Raw genomic sequence first — 18,441 nt, forward strand, 5'->3', positions numbered from 1 at the left:
GTATTAGCATCTAGCAAGGAGGACCTAGAGCTTTAAATAAAATGGAAGCGGTACTGACAGATCAGTACTGTATGAAAATAAATAAAAATAAAACTAAAGTACTGGCATGCAAGGGAAGAAAAAGTAGGGAAAGAGCGAATATAGTAGTTAGTATTAGCAATTTCTTATGCTGAAGTGTACGATGTGTTGCATACCTATTTACAAACAATTCCTTTAAATTTAATTTTTCAAACAATTTTTGACACAAACAAAGTGATTAAACAAATTGTTCACAAAAGTGAATTTCGACCACTCGAAACAATGGTGTTAACAGCTTCGAGCTCACAGTGAGTGATGTATGTTAGTATAAAAGATTTTAATTCTTGTCATACGTACTAGACACTATAGATGCCTTTATTTAGTATTTAGACAATAAGTTATTAAACATTCAAACTAATTTGAAAGTTGTATCTCTTCGAAAGAAGAAAAGCAATACACTTTAAAATTGGAATTTCTCAAAACTAAATGTTTATATTACAAAGAAACAATTAATTTTATTCATAAATATTCACTATAATTCTAACATCCTCTTTTTTCTGTTTCAGGTATGAATTATTTTCAACAAACGCCCAACTTTGTAAGTAAATGTTTTTGTTAGGGTTATATACCCGAATGATCTAATACAGAGGTGGGGAACCTGCGGACTCAAGACCGCATGAGGTCTTCGTGAGTCTTTTGCGTGGCCTTCATGAAAGCTAGTCCTAGCGTTAATTAATATTTTAAAATATAAATAATCTGAAAGTTAATAACATCAGGTATAAGGTAATCCTTTATAGCATAAAGGTTAGCTAGAGCTTTAGCTAAAGTTATCTCGAACTGATAAAACTATGCAATAACTATGATTTAACAAGTCGCATTTTTAGGTGTGCAGTCTCCTTTATTACTGCCTAAATTAAATGTGACCTCCAATGGTAAAAAGCTTCCCCACCTATGACTATAATGGAGCTCTATTATTGAGATAATTCTGTCTATTTTCGTCAGTCTGTCAGAGACTCCTTACTTTTAGACAAAGTGAGATAATAATACAAGTTTATTTAAAGGCGCACCATACATGAAAACAAAAAACAATTGTTTTTTATAATTTTACCTACGCTTGTAGGACACCGTTTTTGAAGTAATACTTCTTTTAAAGTGTTGAAACTAAAATTGCAACATTTGCCTAATTGTAGTTGCGCACGTGCACTAACGAAAGGTCAACGGTATGAAGTTAGCAACTTAGCTAGTTCAATGCGAGATAAGAACTGGTGGCTCTGATCTTCATAGTCGCCACTGTTGTAGGAATGTGTGGAGGGTTGGGGATGGGGATGACTAGAGGCGCAGGAGTGAAGGTGAAAAATAAAAAATTTGAAACTAAAAAACTAACGTCACCTAAACTAACCAGAACAGAAAATTATCTATTTAGCTCCTCCAATAGAATTTCTTTTGACGATTGACGCATTAAGTTTACAGTCCTTTAAATCTAAATCGGCCGATAGATTAAACGTAATTAGTAAAGAAATACTGTTTTGACACTCAACTTTTACCTCAAAAAGTTTTAAAAATGTTTAGGGTCACTGTTCTTGGAATTAGACTTTTACTCTGCATCACCAAATGACAAATAACTACTTAAATTTTATTAGATTGAATACACGTCCAGACAAACGTTTATTTCTTTGTTGTATATGATTAAAAGTAGGTACCTAACCGAATAAGCGGTGGCATTTAAATATCGAAATAATTTATCAGAGTAATTGATTTTATTGCAATTATTTGACTAATGTATAACCGCATTAATGCCAGGAGCTGGGATAGTATGAGAATCTATGAAAAATATGAAAATAAGATAAGATAATAAAAATATGGTTATTGCCAAGCGATCTCACTCCCCAATTTTTTGCTCTTGTACATTCAAACATGTTGCAAACCCAATAAAATTGTAATGAAGAAGAGAATTAACTATTTGATTTGGAATATCAATGATCTACAATGGTTAAGTTAATAATTAATTTATTAATTTCATATTTATTAATAAATTAATTAAAAGTAATTAAGTAATTATAACTGCAGAGGTAAAATCAGTTAATAATGATATTTACCTCTCTTTTTAATAAATTATGAGTAAACGTATAAAATGGCAGGAAAACTACCATGTTGAGGGAAAACGGCCAGTCATCTCACCACCTTGACTTATTATTATTCCCGTTTTTAAGTGCCTATCTTCTAATTATTAGTTTGCAATATAAAGAGGTAAATTAAATTTTCTGCCATATACTGAACCTAAATATATAAAACATATTATTCGAATGCGAATAAATGTTACAAAATACAACTATATACTTAAAAATGTAGGGATCAATTACAAAGATAGAAGAGTGATACTTAGTTTGTATAAAGAGCAACGGGCAGTTATGGAGCTGGGGATGCAACGTAGAGAAATAAATATTAGGAAGGGAGTCAGGCAGGGATGCACACTGTCACCGCTACTTTTTAATCTATACATCGAAGACGCCATCAACATCTTTAAAGACAGTACAACTGTAGGGATAGCCGTGCAAGGGCAAAAGATTAGTATGCTTAGATTTGCAGATGATATAGCAGTATTAGCATCTAGCAAGGAGGACCTAGAGATAGCTTTAAATAAAATGGAAGCGGTACTGACAGATCAGTACTGTATGAAAATAAATAAAAGTAAAACTAAAATACTGATATGCAAGGGAAGAAAAAGTAGGGAAAGAGCGAATATAAAGATAGGAGACGAAAAATTAGAAGAAGTGGCTGATTTTAGATACCTAGGAAGTCAGATAAGTGAGGATGGAAGGAGTAGTAGGGATATAAAGCAGAGGATAGCGCAGGGTCGTGTCGCCTTTAATAAAAAGAAGTCACTTCTATGCTCGCGAACGGTTAATTTAGAAATTCGAAAAAGGTTGTTAAAGGTGTATGTTTGGAGCACGGCGTTGTACGGGTGCGAAACATGGACAGTGGGAGCGGCGGAAAAGAAAAGGTTAGAAGCGTTCGAAATGTGGTGTTATAGGCGGATGATGAGGATATCGTGGGTAGAAAAGGTTAGAAATGAAGAGGTATTGGAAAGAATAGGAGAACAGAGGACTCTATGGAAGTCAATAAAAAATAGGCGAGATAGGTTGGTAGGATACATTCTCAGGCATGAAGGTCTAGTCAGAGACATATTAGAGGCAGAAACAGGAGTTAGGAGGGAAAGAGGTAGACCTAGATTAGATTACTCTTCGCAAATAGTTAAAGATGTGGGCTGTTCTAGTTTAAGGGAAATGCGAAGTTTAGCTCAGGATAGGAAAGAGTGGAGGTACGTGTCCAACCAGTCTTAGGACTGATGACCTTATGATGATGATGATGACAGTTATATATTTGCATTTGTTTAAAAGTCCAACGAAGAAATGAAATGTGAAAATGTTTAACCTTAACTGGCTTTGATTTTTCACACGAAATGGAATATACCGTCTGGCTATAATCAACACCCTAATTATTTGCATTTTGTATTTTACTAGATAATATATTTTTCTATTAATAATAAACAACATTTTACTTCTCATTTTTTTCGCATTTGGCTTTCAAAATCATTCGTGACTGTAGGAACGTCTTCAGTAAAAATATTTCAATAGAACAAAAACATCTCTGAGGAGGAGACTTGAAACAAAAGCTGTCAATGTGACAATCACGAAAGTCTTTGTTTCATTTCGAAACGAAGAAGATTTTGTAAGGCAGTGACAGACAAAACGCACACAATGAAGAAAAAGAGGAGTAATCTATAAAATATCATTGTACAAAAAAACTATAAAAGAATATGGGAAGTTCTTTAATTTTTAATATAAAATTCCCAAAATGTGGTAGACCGATAGTGCGTCTAATTTCTCGTGAAAACGTCACCCTCTGTTGTGACACCACAACATGTGAGCTAAAGCTCTCCGACGTTTTTCCATCAAAAACAGACCTTCTCCAAAAGCACAACGAACTCACACAACCCGTCTACCGAAAGCTCCGAATCTTGTTGTTCCGAACACAACTTTGCGCATTGCGGTCTCGTTACTAACTCAAAGAGCAACTAGATAGGGGTCGTTTTTCGACGCCCCGCCGGATTAAAAAAGGATCTCGCGGGCGTCGGTTTTGGCGTCGTGTACGTCGTCGTAACTCGGTGGTGGTTGTGCGTGCTGACTAGTCGCGGATCGTGCGTTAACTGGCGAACGCTGGCGACCGAAGAGAGAACCAGGAGGTGGGCCGCGCATTTTATTGATCTCTTGAAATTCAGCTATCTCCTGTGCTGCTTGCTTGATTTTGCTGTTGGTGGTAGCTGGTCGAAGACGACCTATGTAGACGACGCTACCGTTCACGGTTTCTTTGTCAGGGCATTGCACCACAAAATCCTCCATAACGACTACATCAAACTTCCAGCCACCTCAGACGACGAGCGTGGAATAAATTCATCGAATAGTTCAGTAGGCCATGTCGAAATGTAACTTTTAAATAAATTACTGTCTAGGACTAAAGGATAAATAATAAAAAATTCATGAAAAGGGAGATACGTCCCCAAAGTGTATCCGAAAAGGAGTTCTTTGAAATTCATAAATGATTCAGTTGCTCAAGGAAGTCGTGATTGAGAAATATTCAGAAATTTACTTTTACTTAACCCAACTCAACTGAAAAACAACCCNAGGAGATCGGGCTGAAACTATAGCTACAAGCTATCCAAGGATGGTACTATAGAATGTCACCTCAAGGTAGGCCTAGTGGCGTCATCTCTTGGTTAGGCCGGAAACTTATCAATCCACCCTCGTATATTAAAGCAGGGGTTTCAACCAAAAAACACCCTAGAGAAATAAAGGCGCACACTATTTAACTAATTTAAGAGAATAACATCAGAAAGCACTTACTGTAGCTAGAGTTTTCTGTATTTTCCAAATTAAAGCATATATTGTGTAGATATTTACTTCCTTGTGATGGAGTAATTTTACTGTGATTATATTCAAAAAATGTTTAAAATGTCGGACTATTCTAATTTTAAATAATGTTACATTTATCAAAAGAATTTATAAACGGCAAATTATTAATTACATGCATTTAAATCGACCTTATGTTCAAACATTCCTCTGTTAAAAGATGTTCCTGTTTGTCTAATATAAACTTTAATTATTTTAATTTGGGTTTAGCAGAAATATAGGAACGCGGGAGGCCGCAAAGCCAGAATACAAGTATCAATAGAGAAAACAATAAAAAAAGGAACATAGGATTTGTAGATTTAAAAAAAGCTTTTGACAGTATTAAATGGGACAAGATATTAAATATACTTAAAAATGTAGGAATGAGTTACAGAGATAGAAGAGTGATACTTAGTTTGTATAATGAGCAACAGGCAGTTATAGAGCTAGAGCAGCAANTTTCGGCAAAATATAGAAATATATATATATAGAAGATCGCAAGCTTTTGCTGCGTCGTGCGACGTGACTTCAACAAGAATATATTGCGGAAGGAAGAGTAACGATTACGTCTTCTTGTATACGGCGCGACGGACTTGTTGACACAGCGTTACATCAATAAATTACCGGAAATATTTATGAATACTGACTGGTACATTTTTCCTAAACATGATACGGCTATGAGGAAACTTGACAAAGGGAAATTGCAAATAAGAGTACGTTGTACACGGCATCCTAAATTCGTCCATAAATTAAAATCCCTTATAAAAAATAAAAGTAAAAAAAACTGGTATTCAAGGGAAGAAAAAGTGGAGAAAGAGCGAATATAAAGATAGGAGACGAAAAATTAGAAAAAGTGGCTGATTATAGGTATCTAGGAAATCAGATAAGTCAAGACGGAAGGAGTGGTAGTGATATAAGAAGTCCCTTCTGTGCTTGCGAACGGTTAATTTAGAAATTCGGAAGAAAATTGTTAAAGGTGTAAGTTTGGAGCGCGGTTATATACGTGTGCGAAACATGGATGATGGGCGCGGCGGAAAGGATAAGAATTGTGGTTTACAGGCGAATGATAAGGATGCCGTGGATAGAGGAGATTAGATATGAAGAGGTATTAGAAAGAATAGGAGAACAGAGGACTCTATGAAAGTCAATAGGACATAACCGAGATAGGTTAGTAGGACACCTTCTCAGTCATGAAGGGTTAGGCAGAGACATGTTAGAAGAAGATGCAGTAATTCAGAGAAGTAGAAGTAGACCTAGATTAGATTACTGTTAAGTAAATATTTAAGGATGTGGGATGTTCTAGTTTTAGAGAAATGCGAAGATTAGCTCAGGATAAGAAGGAGTAAAGGTGGGTGTCCAACCAGTCTTAGTACTGACGACCTTATCATGATGATGAATTGTTTTAATCCCTACATTCTAACAGATAATCTCCAAATTTCAAACCATTACCAATCTTATTTCTTTATTTCTCGCTTTATTTAGCGTACCCGCACTTATGAATTTGGTACATGTGAACACAGTCAAGCAAAAAATGAATTTATTCTCCCTTTGTTTTTCTGCGCCGATTTGTATTCATTTCAGAGTCCTCGGTCTAGCAACTACAGCCAGCTTAAAATGTTAAATGTTTTGCAATGAAAGTTCGTTTTATATTTTCATTCCGGGATATGCTTCTGTTTGTAGAAAAGTGGATGCAGTGAAACGCATCAGCGTTCGCGTGTAATATTTCTTTACGGCCAACGAGAAAACACTTTATTGTAGACAACCGAGCCAAGAACATTAATCTTATGTGAGAAAAACGGGAAAGTACGATAAAAAGAAAGAACGATAATATTTTAGGGATGTTAACATAGAATTGGGAGTAGGTTCTCTATCTGTCTTTGAAAATTATAAAAATCTGTAGTTTTCAAAAAATCGATAGGTATTACTGCACATCTGAGCCTCAATGCGATCTTCTAAGTCTAGATCTGCTCAATATTTAAATTAATTAAATATGAATTGTTCTGATTTAACTCTTAAGGCTGTCATGTGACGGGCTTCAGACCCAAATCAAACCATTATCAGTTTACATAAAGTCTTTACGAATTTGTTGGTCCATTTTATTCGACATTTCGACAACAGGTGTAGCTGCCATCTCAGAAAGCGTAGCCAGAGTTACAACCACGACAAAGGATCGTACGCCCTCGCTACGTTTATTAAGGATGACATGCAACATCGAATAAGCGGTTCCATCGGTATTCTCACCGAAGTATAAGAAACAATCCTATAACCTCGGTCATCCATTAAACTCGAATATATACCACTATTTTGATAACGTCGACCATGGAAACCTTAAGTCTTCTAGTGTCTTCTATCCCAATGTCACCACCAACCACCCATTACCACAAAATTCCCGAAGGAGATTGAAGGGGACCTTCCACTACGCTTAGAATTACGAGCTGATGTACAGTTTCTACATCCTTTATGCAGTTGGAATCTCAAAATACCAAACTTTCATAATGCTACCTACTTTATTTTTTGGAAGGTTAGGTTATAAGTAGTTTAAGCTTCCCTGATATCAAATTTAATCTCACAGTTACAGTTTACGCGATGTGGAGTTTACTACACCATCTCTGAAGTTAGCTACGCATATTTCAAACATTTTTACTTCAAGTTTTGCTGGCAGATTGTTAACAGAAGTAATGATGCCCAGCCACGTGGAGAGCAGAGGTAAGAAAACAACAGCTGAGCACAGCACACGCCGCTGGGACTCTAGCGGACTCGCACCTCTCCGCGCGGCTGCGCATTGTATCCATCTAATACAGCCGTTGCCATCTCTCCGCCGCCGTCAGCCTTGCTCTCCCTCCGCCGCTGCCGCCCCCCGCCACTCGATATACCGTTTACCCTCTTCACGCGGCCGTAAAGCTTTTTCGTGACAGAAAAAATCGTAATACCCTTCGTCTATATAGAAGTTTCACTTCAATAAAAGGATAGCTAGTTCTACTTGGCTACTTTTGTTTATTTTGGCAACTATTTACTTGTAATACATGCAGTTTTTGTAGTTTCTATTTATTAAGCTACTAAAGCTTCCGTTAAAGAGTTTCTTTAACGTCTCCATATTCTTCTTTTCTTTATACGACCTTGCATATTCTTATATTCTTAATGTATAGAGAGTTAAATTTATGATCCCCTCGACTATAAAGTAGACATGTAAGAAACGCCATAATAGAGGAGAATGCTTTACCTACCCCGATACCCCTAAGCCTTGAGTAAGCAGATAGTAATGACGTCTTTTATGTGGAAATGAAAGGCTGGTATTTACCTAAAAGGATAAAAGCGCTTCACATTACCTCCTGAGTAATTTAAATTTCTATAAATAATTATTTCATTGTTTGTTGCTCATAATTGTTTAGTTGCTTAGCTTAAATTTAATATCTACGTATTAACCGGTTTTAAATAGACAATTTGAAAGTAAGTTACTGATCTGAAAATCAAATTATTTGTAACTTAGGTACTAATTTTAAACAGAAATCCTTTAAAGTTTGTAGGTATGTAGTTAAGAGTAGGATGTATTTAGGGGAGGAAATCTAGGGAATCTTGACACCCTCGTCAAAGCACTTTGAACTTAAACGATTTCCTTAAACAAATGGTTCATTTAAAAGCAACAGAATTAACAAAAATCACGAAACTACTATGGCAAATATTGAAGATAGTTTGTTTAGGGTTCTGTATTCGAGAATCGATACGACACCATGACGGTTGTTTTAGCCGGTAGTCGCTATAACCAATTACCGCCATGTATTACGCTTCCAAGTGCGTGCGGCGTGTACCACATTTCTGATTTGTTTGATCACCTGTACACTATTGCATGATGACTGATGAAAATAATGAGTTAAAAAAATAAACAAAAATTACCTTCTGATGTTATAGTCAGTGCATTTCTTCAAAATCTGTGGTAATACGGCGCAGATGTAGACAATATGTCATTATAAACTATGTCGTACTGGGCAATTTTCTGGTTAACTTGTTTGGGGGCTATCCAACAAATTACGCAATCCTAACTAGCTAAAGATGAAGTCCAGGTAGACGTTGGCTCGTAGCTCAAACTTCAACAATTATAGATCCTCCCCCACGTGGTCTACCGTAGCTTTTCGCCCAACCTCCCCTAAAGCTCCACATTTCCTAGTACAAACAACTTTTTTTTATTTTAGTCTAGCCAGTCATTCAAATCTTGATTCACAAGAAATTGTTCGTTATCAGCGTCATCATGAGAAGATTTCACACTCGCGGTATTTAAAAAAAAACATTTCAAATTAGTTTGTTTACATACAGCTGCGTAACTTTTACTAGGACTCCCTCCTGCCGCGTAGTGCAACACAGCCCTTTGTCTGGCCCCTCCCCCCCTGAGGCAAGCTACGTACTTTATGTTAAACCCCTTATGGCCCTGCTACGTGGAGAGGAGGTCAATGCAAAATCTTGCCAAAATAACGGTGTAGTGAGACGCAGAGGGGTCAGGGCACGCGTTACGGTCCTGCTACTTGGGATAAGGAGGAAGATGTCCAAAATTGATTGATGGATAGCGCCTTACATGAATAGGGTAAAGGTTAAGTCGCGAATTCTAAATTTCAGTGCGTTGTTCTAAGCAATATCACTGTTAAGGGTTGAGTAAGTTTAATGGTTCATGAATTTTTGTAATAAATAACGCATCTGTATCCATTTTTCGGATAGGGTATTTCGTATTCCTTTTGCCTCTCTATCTCAAAATTGAAAGTGATGCTTTGAGGAAATTATTTCAGGCTCAATGAAAAATTAGAAGAAGTGACTGATTTCAGGTATCTAGGAAGTCAGATAAGTCAAGACGGAAGGAGTAATAGAGATATAAAGGAGACGATAGCGCAGGATCGAGTCGCCTTCAGTAAAAAGAAGTCACTTCTGTGCTCGCGAATGATTAATTTATAAATTCGAAAAAGATTGTTAAAGGTTTATGTTTGAAGCGCGGTGCTGTGCGGGTGCGAAACATGGATGGTAGGCGTGGCGAAAAAGAAAAGGTTAGAAGCGTTCGAAATGTGGTGTTACAGACGAATAATGAGGATACCGTGAATAGAGAAGGTTAGAAATGAAGAGGTATTAGAAAGAGTAGGAGAACAAAGGACTCTATGGAAGTCAACAAAAAATAGGTGAGATAGGTTAGTAGGACACCTTCTCAGGCATGAAGGTCTAGTCGGAGACATATTAGAGGCAACCGAAGTTAGGAGGTGTAGAGGTAGAACTAGATTAGATTACTGTTCGCAAGGTTGTTCTAGTTTTAGAAGATTAGCTCAGGATAGAAAAGAGTGGAAGTACGTGTCCAACCAGTCTGACTGACGACTTTATGGTGATGATGATAATGAAATTTCATAAATAAATTGAACCACTCTTGAGCTGAAATATAAAGTTGGGGTATGAATTTTGTTTAAATTGTTTATGACTTAGATATGGTGAAAATTGTCAAATCATCAAGTTCGTCAGTCCTAATACTGCTTGGACACGCACCTCCACTCTTTCCTATCCAAATGTAGCAATCAAATTCTTTTATAAAACGAACGAATCAATATTGATTACAGTTTAGCAAAAGAGTAAATAACTAACTGATGATTATGAGCTTCGGTAATAAGGCACGCGTACATCTATTGAAACTGGTTTTAGGCACCTTTGCTTTTGATTTCATTCGCAAATAATGGTGAATGCGCCTGGTTGTAAAACACAATTTTCGCGATCGTCACATTCTAGGAGCGGTCTTTATTTTCTTATGCTCTACAGAGATGGTCCTATCCATTTCTCTTCTATATAGCCTACGTAAAACAATTCACTTTAAAGCAAACCTTCGAAGCAAAACCTTTTCCTTCGCTTTTTTATGCAGATTCCTTGAAGGAATTGCTTCAATTTTTAGCAGTAGGGCAATGCGCATACGGTTTGGGATGTAGGCATAGAGATTTTGTTTATATTTTGTGTCTTACCAACTGACAATATCCAAATTAATGCGCAATTGTTTATATCCCACGAGACTATTTCGTTTTCTATCCTTTATTACTGATGATTCTTTTTAGACCATTCGCTTCGGTTTAAAATATTACTCGTATGGAATCGGCATAAGTTCCCAAGTTCCACACAAAAATAATCGAAGGATTATTTGAATTTTCGAGTGTTTTTTTCTATATTGATATAACATGAAAACATAGCAGCAACAGTTTGCTGTTCATATTCTTGAAGAAACCGAATTATTTCCTTCTTGTCGTTTAAAGGAAATAGCCTGTTTTTACAGCCCCTATATCCTCGACGTTCCTGGAAGGAAATGAAAACTTGGGGTTCGAAGAATGTGTCATTTTCGTGGTATTACGTATTTCTGTTACCGGCATTCTACAGACAAACAGATAAAACAATACAAACCCACGTTTAACTCCCTCTTTGAACTCTATACGACGTATATATAGGTACGTTTAATTAACCCAAAATTGTTTATTGTCCTTTCTCCAGCTACTACGAAAACAAACCGTTTGGGGCTTTTAGCCCAAACCAGAAATTACATTTTCCTTACAATTAGTTAGTTATTTATGATTTAATGACGATATAAAAAAGCAAAAAAATAAAAATATGTATTTTATTCAATTGCATATTATAATACACAAATAAAAATAAATAATAAGAACGGTCGCACATTGTTTGTTACAAAACAATTGAATTTTAAAAACGAATACTTTTTATCACTATATTTTATTATCAAAAAACAACCTAAATAATACTACGGTGCAGGTAATTCTTTCTTTGTACCACCAGAATTCCACGCTTGCACCTCTGCTGAACCAAATACGAGGTAAAAAACCCCGGCTACTAGGTAAAAAGCTGCAGTTATATAGAATATTAAACCCCATTGGTAGATATTTGTCTAAAAAAAACGCAAACGATAAAATGGCGTAATATTAAACCTAAAAATAATGGACAGTATATCGCCATCTATTGATATTTACTGCTAACTGCAGAGGTGTAAATTGAAAATCCTAAATAATATGGTAAATGCGTTGGTGACATTGTTTGTTACTATTTTACGCCTTAACCATTTAACCGATCATCATAAAATTTTGTATACACCTTGTCAGGGATATAGGGATGGACATGGGGTACCATTTATTGATCAAAAATATTGTTCCCGAGGGATAGAAGCATGCACTATCCGCGGTTCCAGAATAGTTAGAAGCGATTATTAATTTTGCATACAAAAACGGTGCAACACAGAATATCCTTCTCTTTATTTTCCAACAATTTCCCGATTGTTCACATCTTGTACTTCTGTCAGTATAACAAAATTTTAATTATAAACAATAATGGACTGAAGTTTCCATTTCATTTTTATGAAAACAAAATATTATTAACAAACACCGTTTGCACTTTTTTCGTTTATATTGTTTCCGACAAATTTGTAGTGATTATGTAAAAACACTTTAAAGCTCGCTGATTTTTTTATCATCTAATTACACCTACCTCTGGTAATTTATTTGTCATCAGACCGCAATTACTTTGTCATCCAAATAAAAATTATTGGTACATAATTCAAGCGTGAAGTCGAAAAACCATATTGTATTTACTAACGCAATTTTAGTCGATTAACTACGGGTATCGATTTTTGAAACTTCGTTTAACACGAATCACGGGTGAAACAAAACAAGCTTTAGAATGTTAAATATAAATTTCCATATTTCAAAACGAAACTTAAGATTTAGATTTGTACGACTATTTAAGATTGAACAGGTTACAGTACGTAAAATTTAACTAGAATGAGTTCGTTTTTTAATGATTATTGTTCTAAGGGATATTACCAAGAATATTGCCTGATATATGATTTAAATGCAACCTCGATAATCCGAACATGTTAATCTGAACCTCCGCTAATCCGAACAACGAACACTTGAAGTCATAATCTAAATAAACCTTGATAGTCCGAACAACAACTTTTTAAGAAAAACTTGCGTTTTTTAAATATTGGAGTCTTCCTAGACTAATAAGGGTGTTTGCACAAAATATCAATTCAAATATTACTTACGGTGTCTGTAACCACGAGGTGAACTGCGATCGGTCCTACAATGGAAAATATAATCGAGCCACCGTTGGTCAGTGCATTCACAGTAGCTGCATAATTCGGTGCAATGTCGGTATTGTTCATCATGAATCCGGATGTTATTGCTGAATTAACTCCAACTGCTATTACTAACAGGAGTATTATCATAGTGGCTGTTGCCTCTTTGCCAAAAGCAGCCAGAATTATAAGAGCTGCAGCCGGACCAAAAACACCTTAAATGCACATCTACATAACTCATTTGTTTTTGGTTATAACTTGAAAGATATAATATGTAAAATAGAAGAACGATACTTAGTTCGTATAAAGAGCAACAGGCAGTTATACAGATGGGGATGTAACGTAGAGAAGTAAATATGTATTAGGAAGGGAGTCAGACAGGGATGCACACTGTCTCCGTCACTTTTTAATCTATACATCGAAGACTCTATCAACATCATTAAAAACAGTACAATTGTAGGGATAGAAATACAGGGGCAAAAGTTTAGTATGCCTAGATTTGCAGATGATATAGAAGTATTAGCATCTAGCAAGGAGATAAAGAGATAGCTTTAAATAAAATGGAAGCTGTATCGACAAAACAGTACTGTATGAAAATAAACAAAAATACTAGTATGCAAAAGAAGAAAAAGTAGGGAAAGAGCGAATATAAAGGTAGGAGACGAAAGATTACAAGAAGTGGCCGATTTTAGGTATCTATAGGAAGTCAGATAAGTCAGGACGGAAGGAGTAGTAGGGATATAAAGCAGAGAATAGCGCAAGGTCGAGTCGCCTTCAATAAAAAGAAGTCACTTCTATGCTCGCGAACGGTTAATTTAGAAATTCGAAAAAGATTGTTAAACGTGTAAGTTTGGAGCACGGCGCTGTACGGGTGCGAAACATGGACAGTGGGCGCGGCGGAAAAGAAAAGGTTAGAAGCATTAGAAATATGGTGTTACAGGCGAATGATGAGAATACCGTGGATAGAGAAGGTTAGAAATGAAGAGGTATTAGAAGAGAACAGAGGTCTCTATGGAAGTCAATAAGAAATAGGCGAAATAGGTTAGTAGGACACTTTCTCAGGAATGAAGGTCTAGTCAGAGACATACGAGGGTGGATTGATAAGTTTCCGGCCTAACCAAGAGATGACGCCACTAGGCCTACCTTGAGGTGACATTCTATAGTACCATCCTTGGATAGCTTGTAGNAAAATTATAATTAAATAGTATTTAACTGAAATGTATTTATAAATTTTAATAATTTAAAGCAGTTACTCTCGGAAATGTGGAGTTTAAAAAAACGTGAAAAGGGACTAAAACGTATTTGTAGATGCTGTAAAATTATTTAGAGATTGCGTACACGTCATTAATATAGTCTGTAATAATATACCTGACGCCCCTGCTAAAATGAGCAAGGACAGATCTTTGATCTATTCAGCCTCTAACATTACATTGTAAGCGGGGAAAGCTATATTTCGAGCGTCTTCAATGCTCCACAATATCGAACAAGTGAGCAACTGTCTTAGTTTGCTCAAGAGCTACAGCGAATGACCGAATTCAGGAACAGTTTTAGTGAACAATGCGTTTTCGCTTTTTCAAAATATGAAAAAATTACAGTGAAAATATTTAACCCTCAGTTACGTCTAAACGCCTAAGCGCGATTATTAATAATGTTACTATAATAATTACCTTTACTGGTACGTTGGTGCCTTGAGTAGACAAGATGTATTCCTTTTCCTTGTCAGATATCCAAGGATGGTCCTGAGGGCAATTGGAGCCAAACATTAACCAGAAAATTAACCAGGTATATCCAACAGCCCCAGATACGTAAAATACCAACGGCCATCCCATGGTACTGGCACAAATAAAACCACTGAGGGACATTGAAATTATAGTACCAACGCTACTTCCTGAAAATGATATATGTACTAACAATCAGTTTCTATACGTTTAGTTCTTATCAGCACCCCTTAACTAGCTTCTCCAGAATACTGACTATGTGCCATTTAACAGACAAAACCATCGTATAAATATGCTACGCCGTGGGTCCAATTTAACAAATCATTATCCTACAAGTACTGTAATTCATCCCTTTTTCACGAAACAAGTAGTTGGCAAACGAGTTAGTTAATAAAAATCCTCTATAGTTTATTATTCAAATGAATTGAACTTTAATTTATTTCATTATTTATTCAAACTGCTTAAGGATTTAAACCTAATTGGTAATTTGGATTCCTTAGATTTTGAAACATAATTGGGGTTTCAAGGGCTAAAGCATTTTGGGCTTTGGGTTTAGGGCTAAGAGCTCCCTTGTGCGGGATTTGATGTAGACCCTCAATAACTAGCAAATTTGTACAGATGGCGTTCACTACGCTGGCAGTACTTATTCATGTTACCGAAAATGAATGAAATCCGTCATTGTATACAATTACTAGGCAATGTATATAATGCCTAAAATCGCCCGGAAATGTGTGAAATAAATTATATTAGACACATTTCCTAGGAAATCTATACATTGTCATATATATACGTTGGGCGCGGAGATCATAATGAAGCATTATTCCAACATATCAGCGGAAAGGGGCATTAANTGTTCCAGTTTTAGGGAAATACAAAAAATTGGTCCAGTCTTCAAGCTGATGATATTTTTGATTATTTTAGTAGCAACAAAAATAGTACATACTAATTAATATGTACTTATTTTACACATCAAAGGAAGAAAATACGGCATTCCCACCTGGATATGAATTACCATCAGAACCGTAGATGGGGATGGTGTCATATTTTCTTTCCGAGACCCGTATACTAATCTTTACCATATACCATAGCCTAAAAGCACGATATTTTCCTAATTTCAAGAACGAAAGCACATTTCCTCTCGGGTAAGAAATCGCACTTACTTTCATAACAAAGGATTATATCATCCCCCAACAAGGGATGTGGAAATACATTCCCAATAAATATTAAATGCGATTTTTTACCCAAGATGTCAAGTTGCGTTTCAGTTTCTGAAATCAGGAAAAGTCGTACTTTCGAGACCAAGATATGGCATACGGGGCTCGGAAGAAAAATGCAGCACTGTCTCCCTGGAGTTTGCCACCCCTTCCTTCAACTTGTGTGAGAGAAAATGCCATACTTTCCACCCTTGATGACTAATACACTATTAAACTTTATATGTACGTATACTAGCATTAGATTTCTGATCAGCAATTATTAATCGAAACCGAAGTAATAAGTGCACGAAAACCAGATAACTAAATATCAAGAAAAAGACAATTGACGCCATCTATATCTTCTAACCATCACTACAGATGTCAAACAAATGAATTTTAAATATTTTTTTTGTTACACAATCTCTCATCTGCCAATAAAAGTTATGCTTCTATTTCGATCGCATTTTGCTATTACCATTTTTATTGCATTGTATGCCTTCGCAAGATAGATGCATACCTATATATTATGATCATACATACAATGTCAGATACAATTTAGAGGATATTTAGCGAACAAATAACTTCGAAGCAATTATTTTAATTTGTCTGTCTCATATAACAAGCGCACGCTGCAATAAAATGTGCCAGCAAGGATACAAAGTAGGTACGACTTACATAAGGTCATACTAGTTACTTACATAGTTTAAAATAAGTAAGTACCTATTATACTAAATTGCTATAATATGTAGCATTCGTATGTGTTATAAACGGAAAATTAATTGGCATAGTCTTGATTTTTACTAATTAATGTTTCTAATGCCGTTAAATTCACTAATTTGTACATAGTAACTTCTTATTTCACTTCGTTCTTAATTTAAATTATTAAAATTATAATTAAATAGTATTTAACTGAAATGTATTTATAAATTTTAATAATTTAAAGCAGTTACTCTCGGAAATGTGGAGTTTAAAAAAACGTGAAAAGGGACTAAAACGTATTTGTAGATGCTGTAAAATTATTTAGAGATTGCGTACACGTCATTAATATAATCTGTAATAATATACCTGACGCCCCTGCTAAAATGAGCAAGGACAGATCTTTGATCTATTCAGCCTCTAACATTACATTGTAAGCGGGGAAAGCTATATTTCGAGCGTCTTCAATGCTCCACAATATCGAACAAGTGAGCAACTGTCTTAGTTTGCTCAAGAGCTACAGCGAATGACCGAATTCAGGAACAGTTTTAGTGAACAATGCGTTTTCGCTTTTTCAAAATATGAAAAAATTACAGTGAAAATATTTAACCCTCAGTTACGTCTAAACGCCTAAGCGCGATTATTAATAATGTTACTATAATAATTACCTTTACTGGTACGTTGGTGCCTTGAGTAGACAAGATGTATTCCTTTTCCTTGTCAGATATCCAAGGATGGTCCTGAGGGCAATTGGAGCCAAACATTAACCAGAAAATTAACCAGGTATATCCAACAGCCCCAGATACGTAAAATACCAACGGCCATCCCATGGTACTGGCACAAATAAAACCACTGAGGGACATTGAAATTATAGTACCAACGCTACTTCCTGAAAATGATATATGTACTAACAATCAGTTTCTATACGTTTAGTTCTTATCAGCACCCCTTAACTAGCTTCTCCAGAATACTGACTATGTGCCATTTAACAGACAAAACCATCGTATAAATATGCTACGCCGTGGGTCCAATTTAACAAATCATTATCCTACAAGTACTGTAATTCATCCCTTTTTCACGAAACAAGTAGTTGGCAAACGAGTTAGTTAATAAAAATCCTCTATAGTTTATTATTCAAATGAATTGAACTTTAATTTATTTCATTATTTATTCAAACTGCTTAAGGATTTAAACCTAATTGGTAATTTGGATTCCTTAGATTTTGAAACATAATTGGGGTTTCAAGGGCTAAAGCATTTTGGGCTTTGGGTTTAGGGCTAAGAGCTCCCTTGTGCGGGATTTGATGTAGACCCTCAATAACTAGCAAATTTGTACAGATGGCGTTCACTACGCTGGCAGTACTTATTCATGTTACCGAAAATGAATGAAATCCGTCATTGTATACAATTACTAGGCAATGTATATAATGCCTAAAATCGCCCGGAAATGTGTGAAATAAATTATATTAGACACATTTCCTAGGAAATCTATACATTGTCATATATATACGTTGGGCGCGGAGATCATAATGAAGCATTATTCCAACATATCAGCGGAAAGGAGCATTAAGGATGTTTGGGAGGTATGTCAAAATGCTACGAAACAAATAAAAATTTGGAAGAACGTTCCTCATTCAATTCTAAAACTCCTGTAAAAATTACAAATCGATTCACTAAACCGTTAAAAAGTTATTGAAATTTTAAAAAATTGTAATTTTACACGTCATTTTATGGAGATTCGTTAACCGAACAGATTAAATTTATTTTTATTAACAGAAAAAAAGGTAC

The 18,441-nt window shown here is 35.6% G+C and overlaps 1 protein-coding gene across 1 annotated transcript in view; it reads right to left on the reverse strand.

Annotated features, from left to right (window-relative positions):
* Nucleotides 1-11,559: 11,559 nt before the first annotated feature.
* Nucleotides 11,560-18,441, reverse strand: part of LOC108737815 (putative inorganic phosphate cotransporter) — a 25,294-nt gene continuing 18,412 nt past the window's right edge. Inside the window, exons 4-6 of the mRNA XM_025980665.1 lie at nt 17,265-17,543; nt 13,015-13,262; nt 11,560-11,862 (exon numbers count right to left, since the gene is read on the reverse strand). Of these exons, the coding sequence (XP_025836450.1) occupies nt 11,719-11,862; nt 13,015-13,262; nt 17,265-17,543 (671 nt within the window). The 3' untranslated portion in view covers nt 11,560-11,718. The remainder of the gene's footprint in view (nt 11,863-13,014; nt 13,263-17,264; nt 17,544-18,441) is intronic.

This window comes from Agrilus planipennis, unplaced genomic scaffold (genome assembly GCF_000699045.2).
Source record: "Agrilus planipennis isolate EAB-ADULT unplaced genomic scaffold, Apla_2.0 scaffold3, whole genome shotgun sequence".
Taxonomy (NCBI): Eukaryota; Metazoa; Arthropoda; class Insecta; order Coleoptera; family Buprestidae; genus Agrilus; species Agrilus planipennis.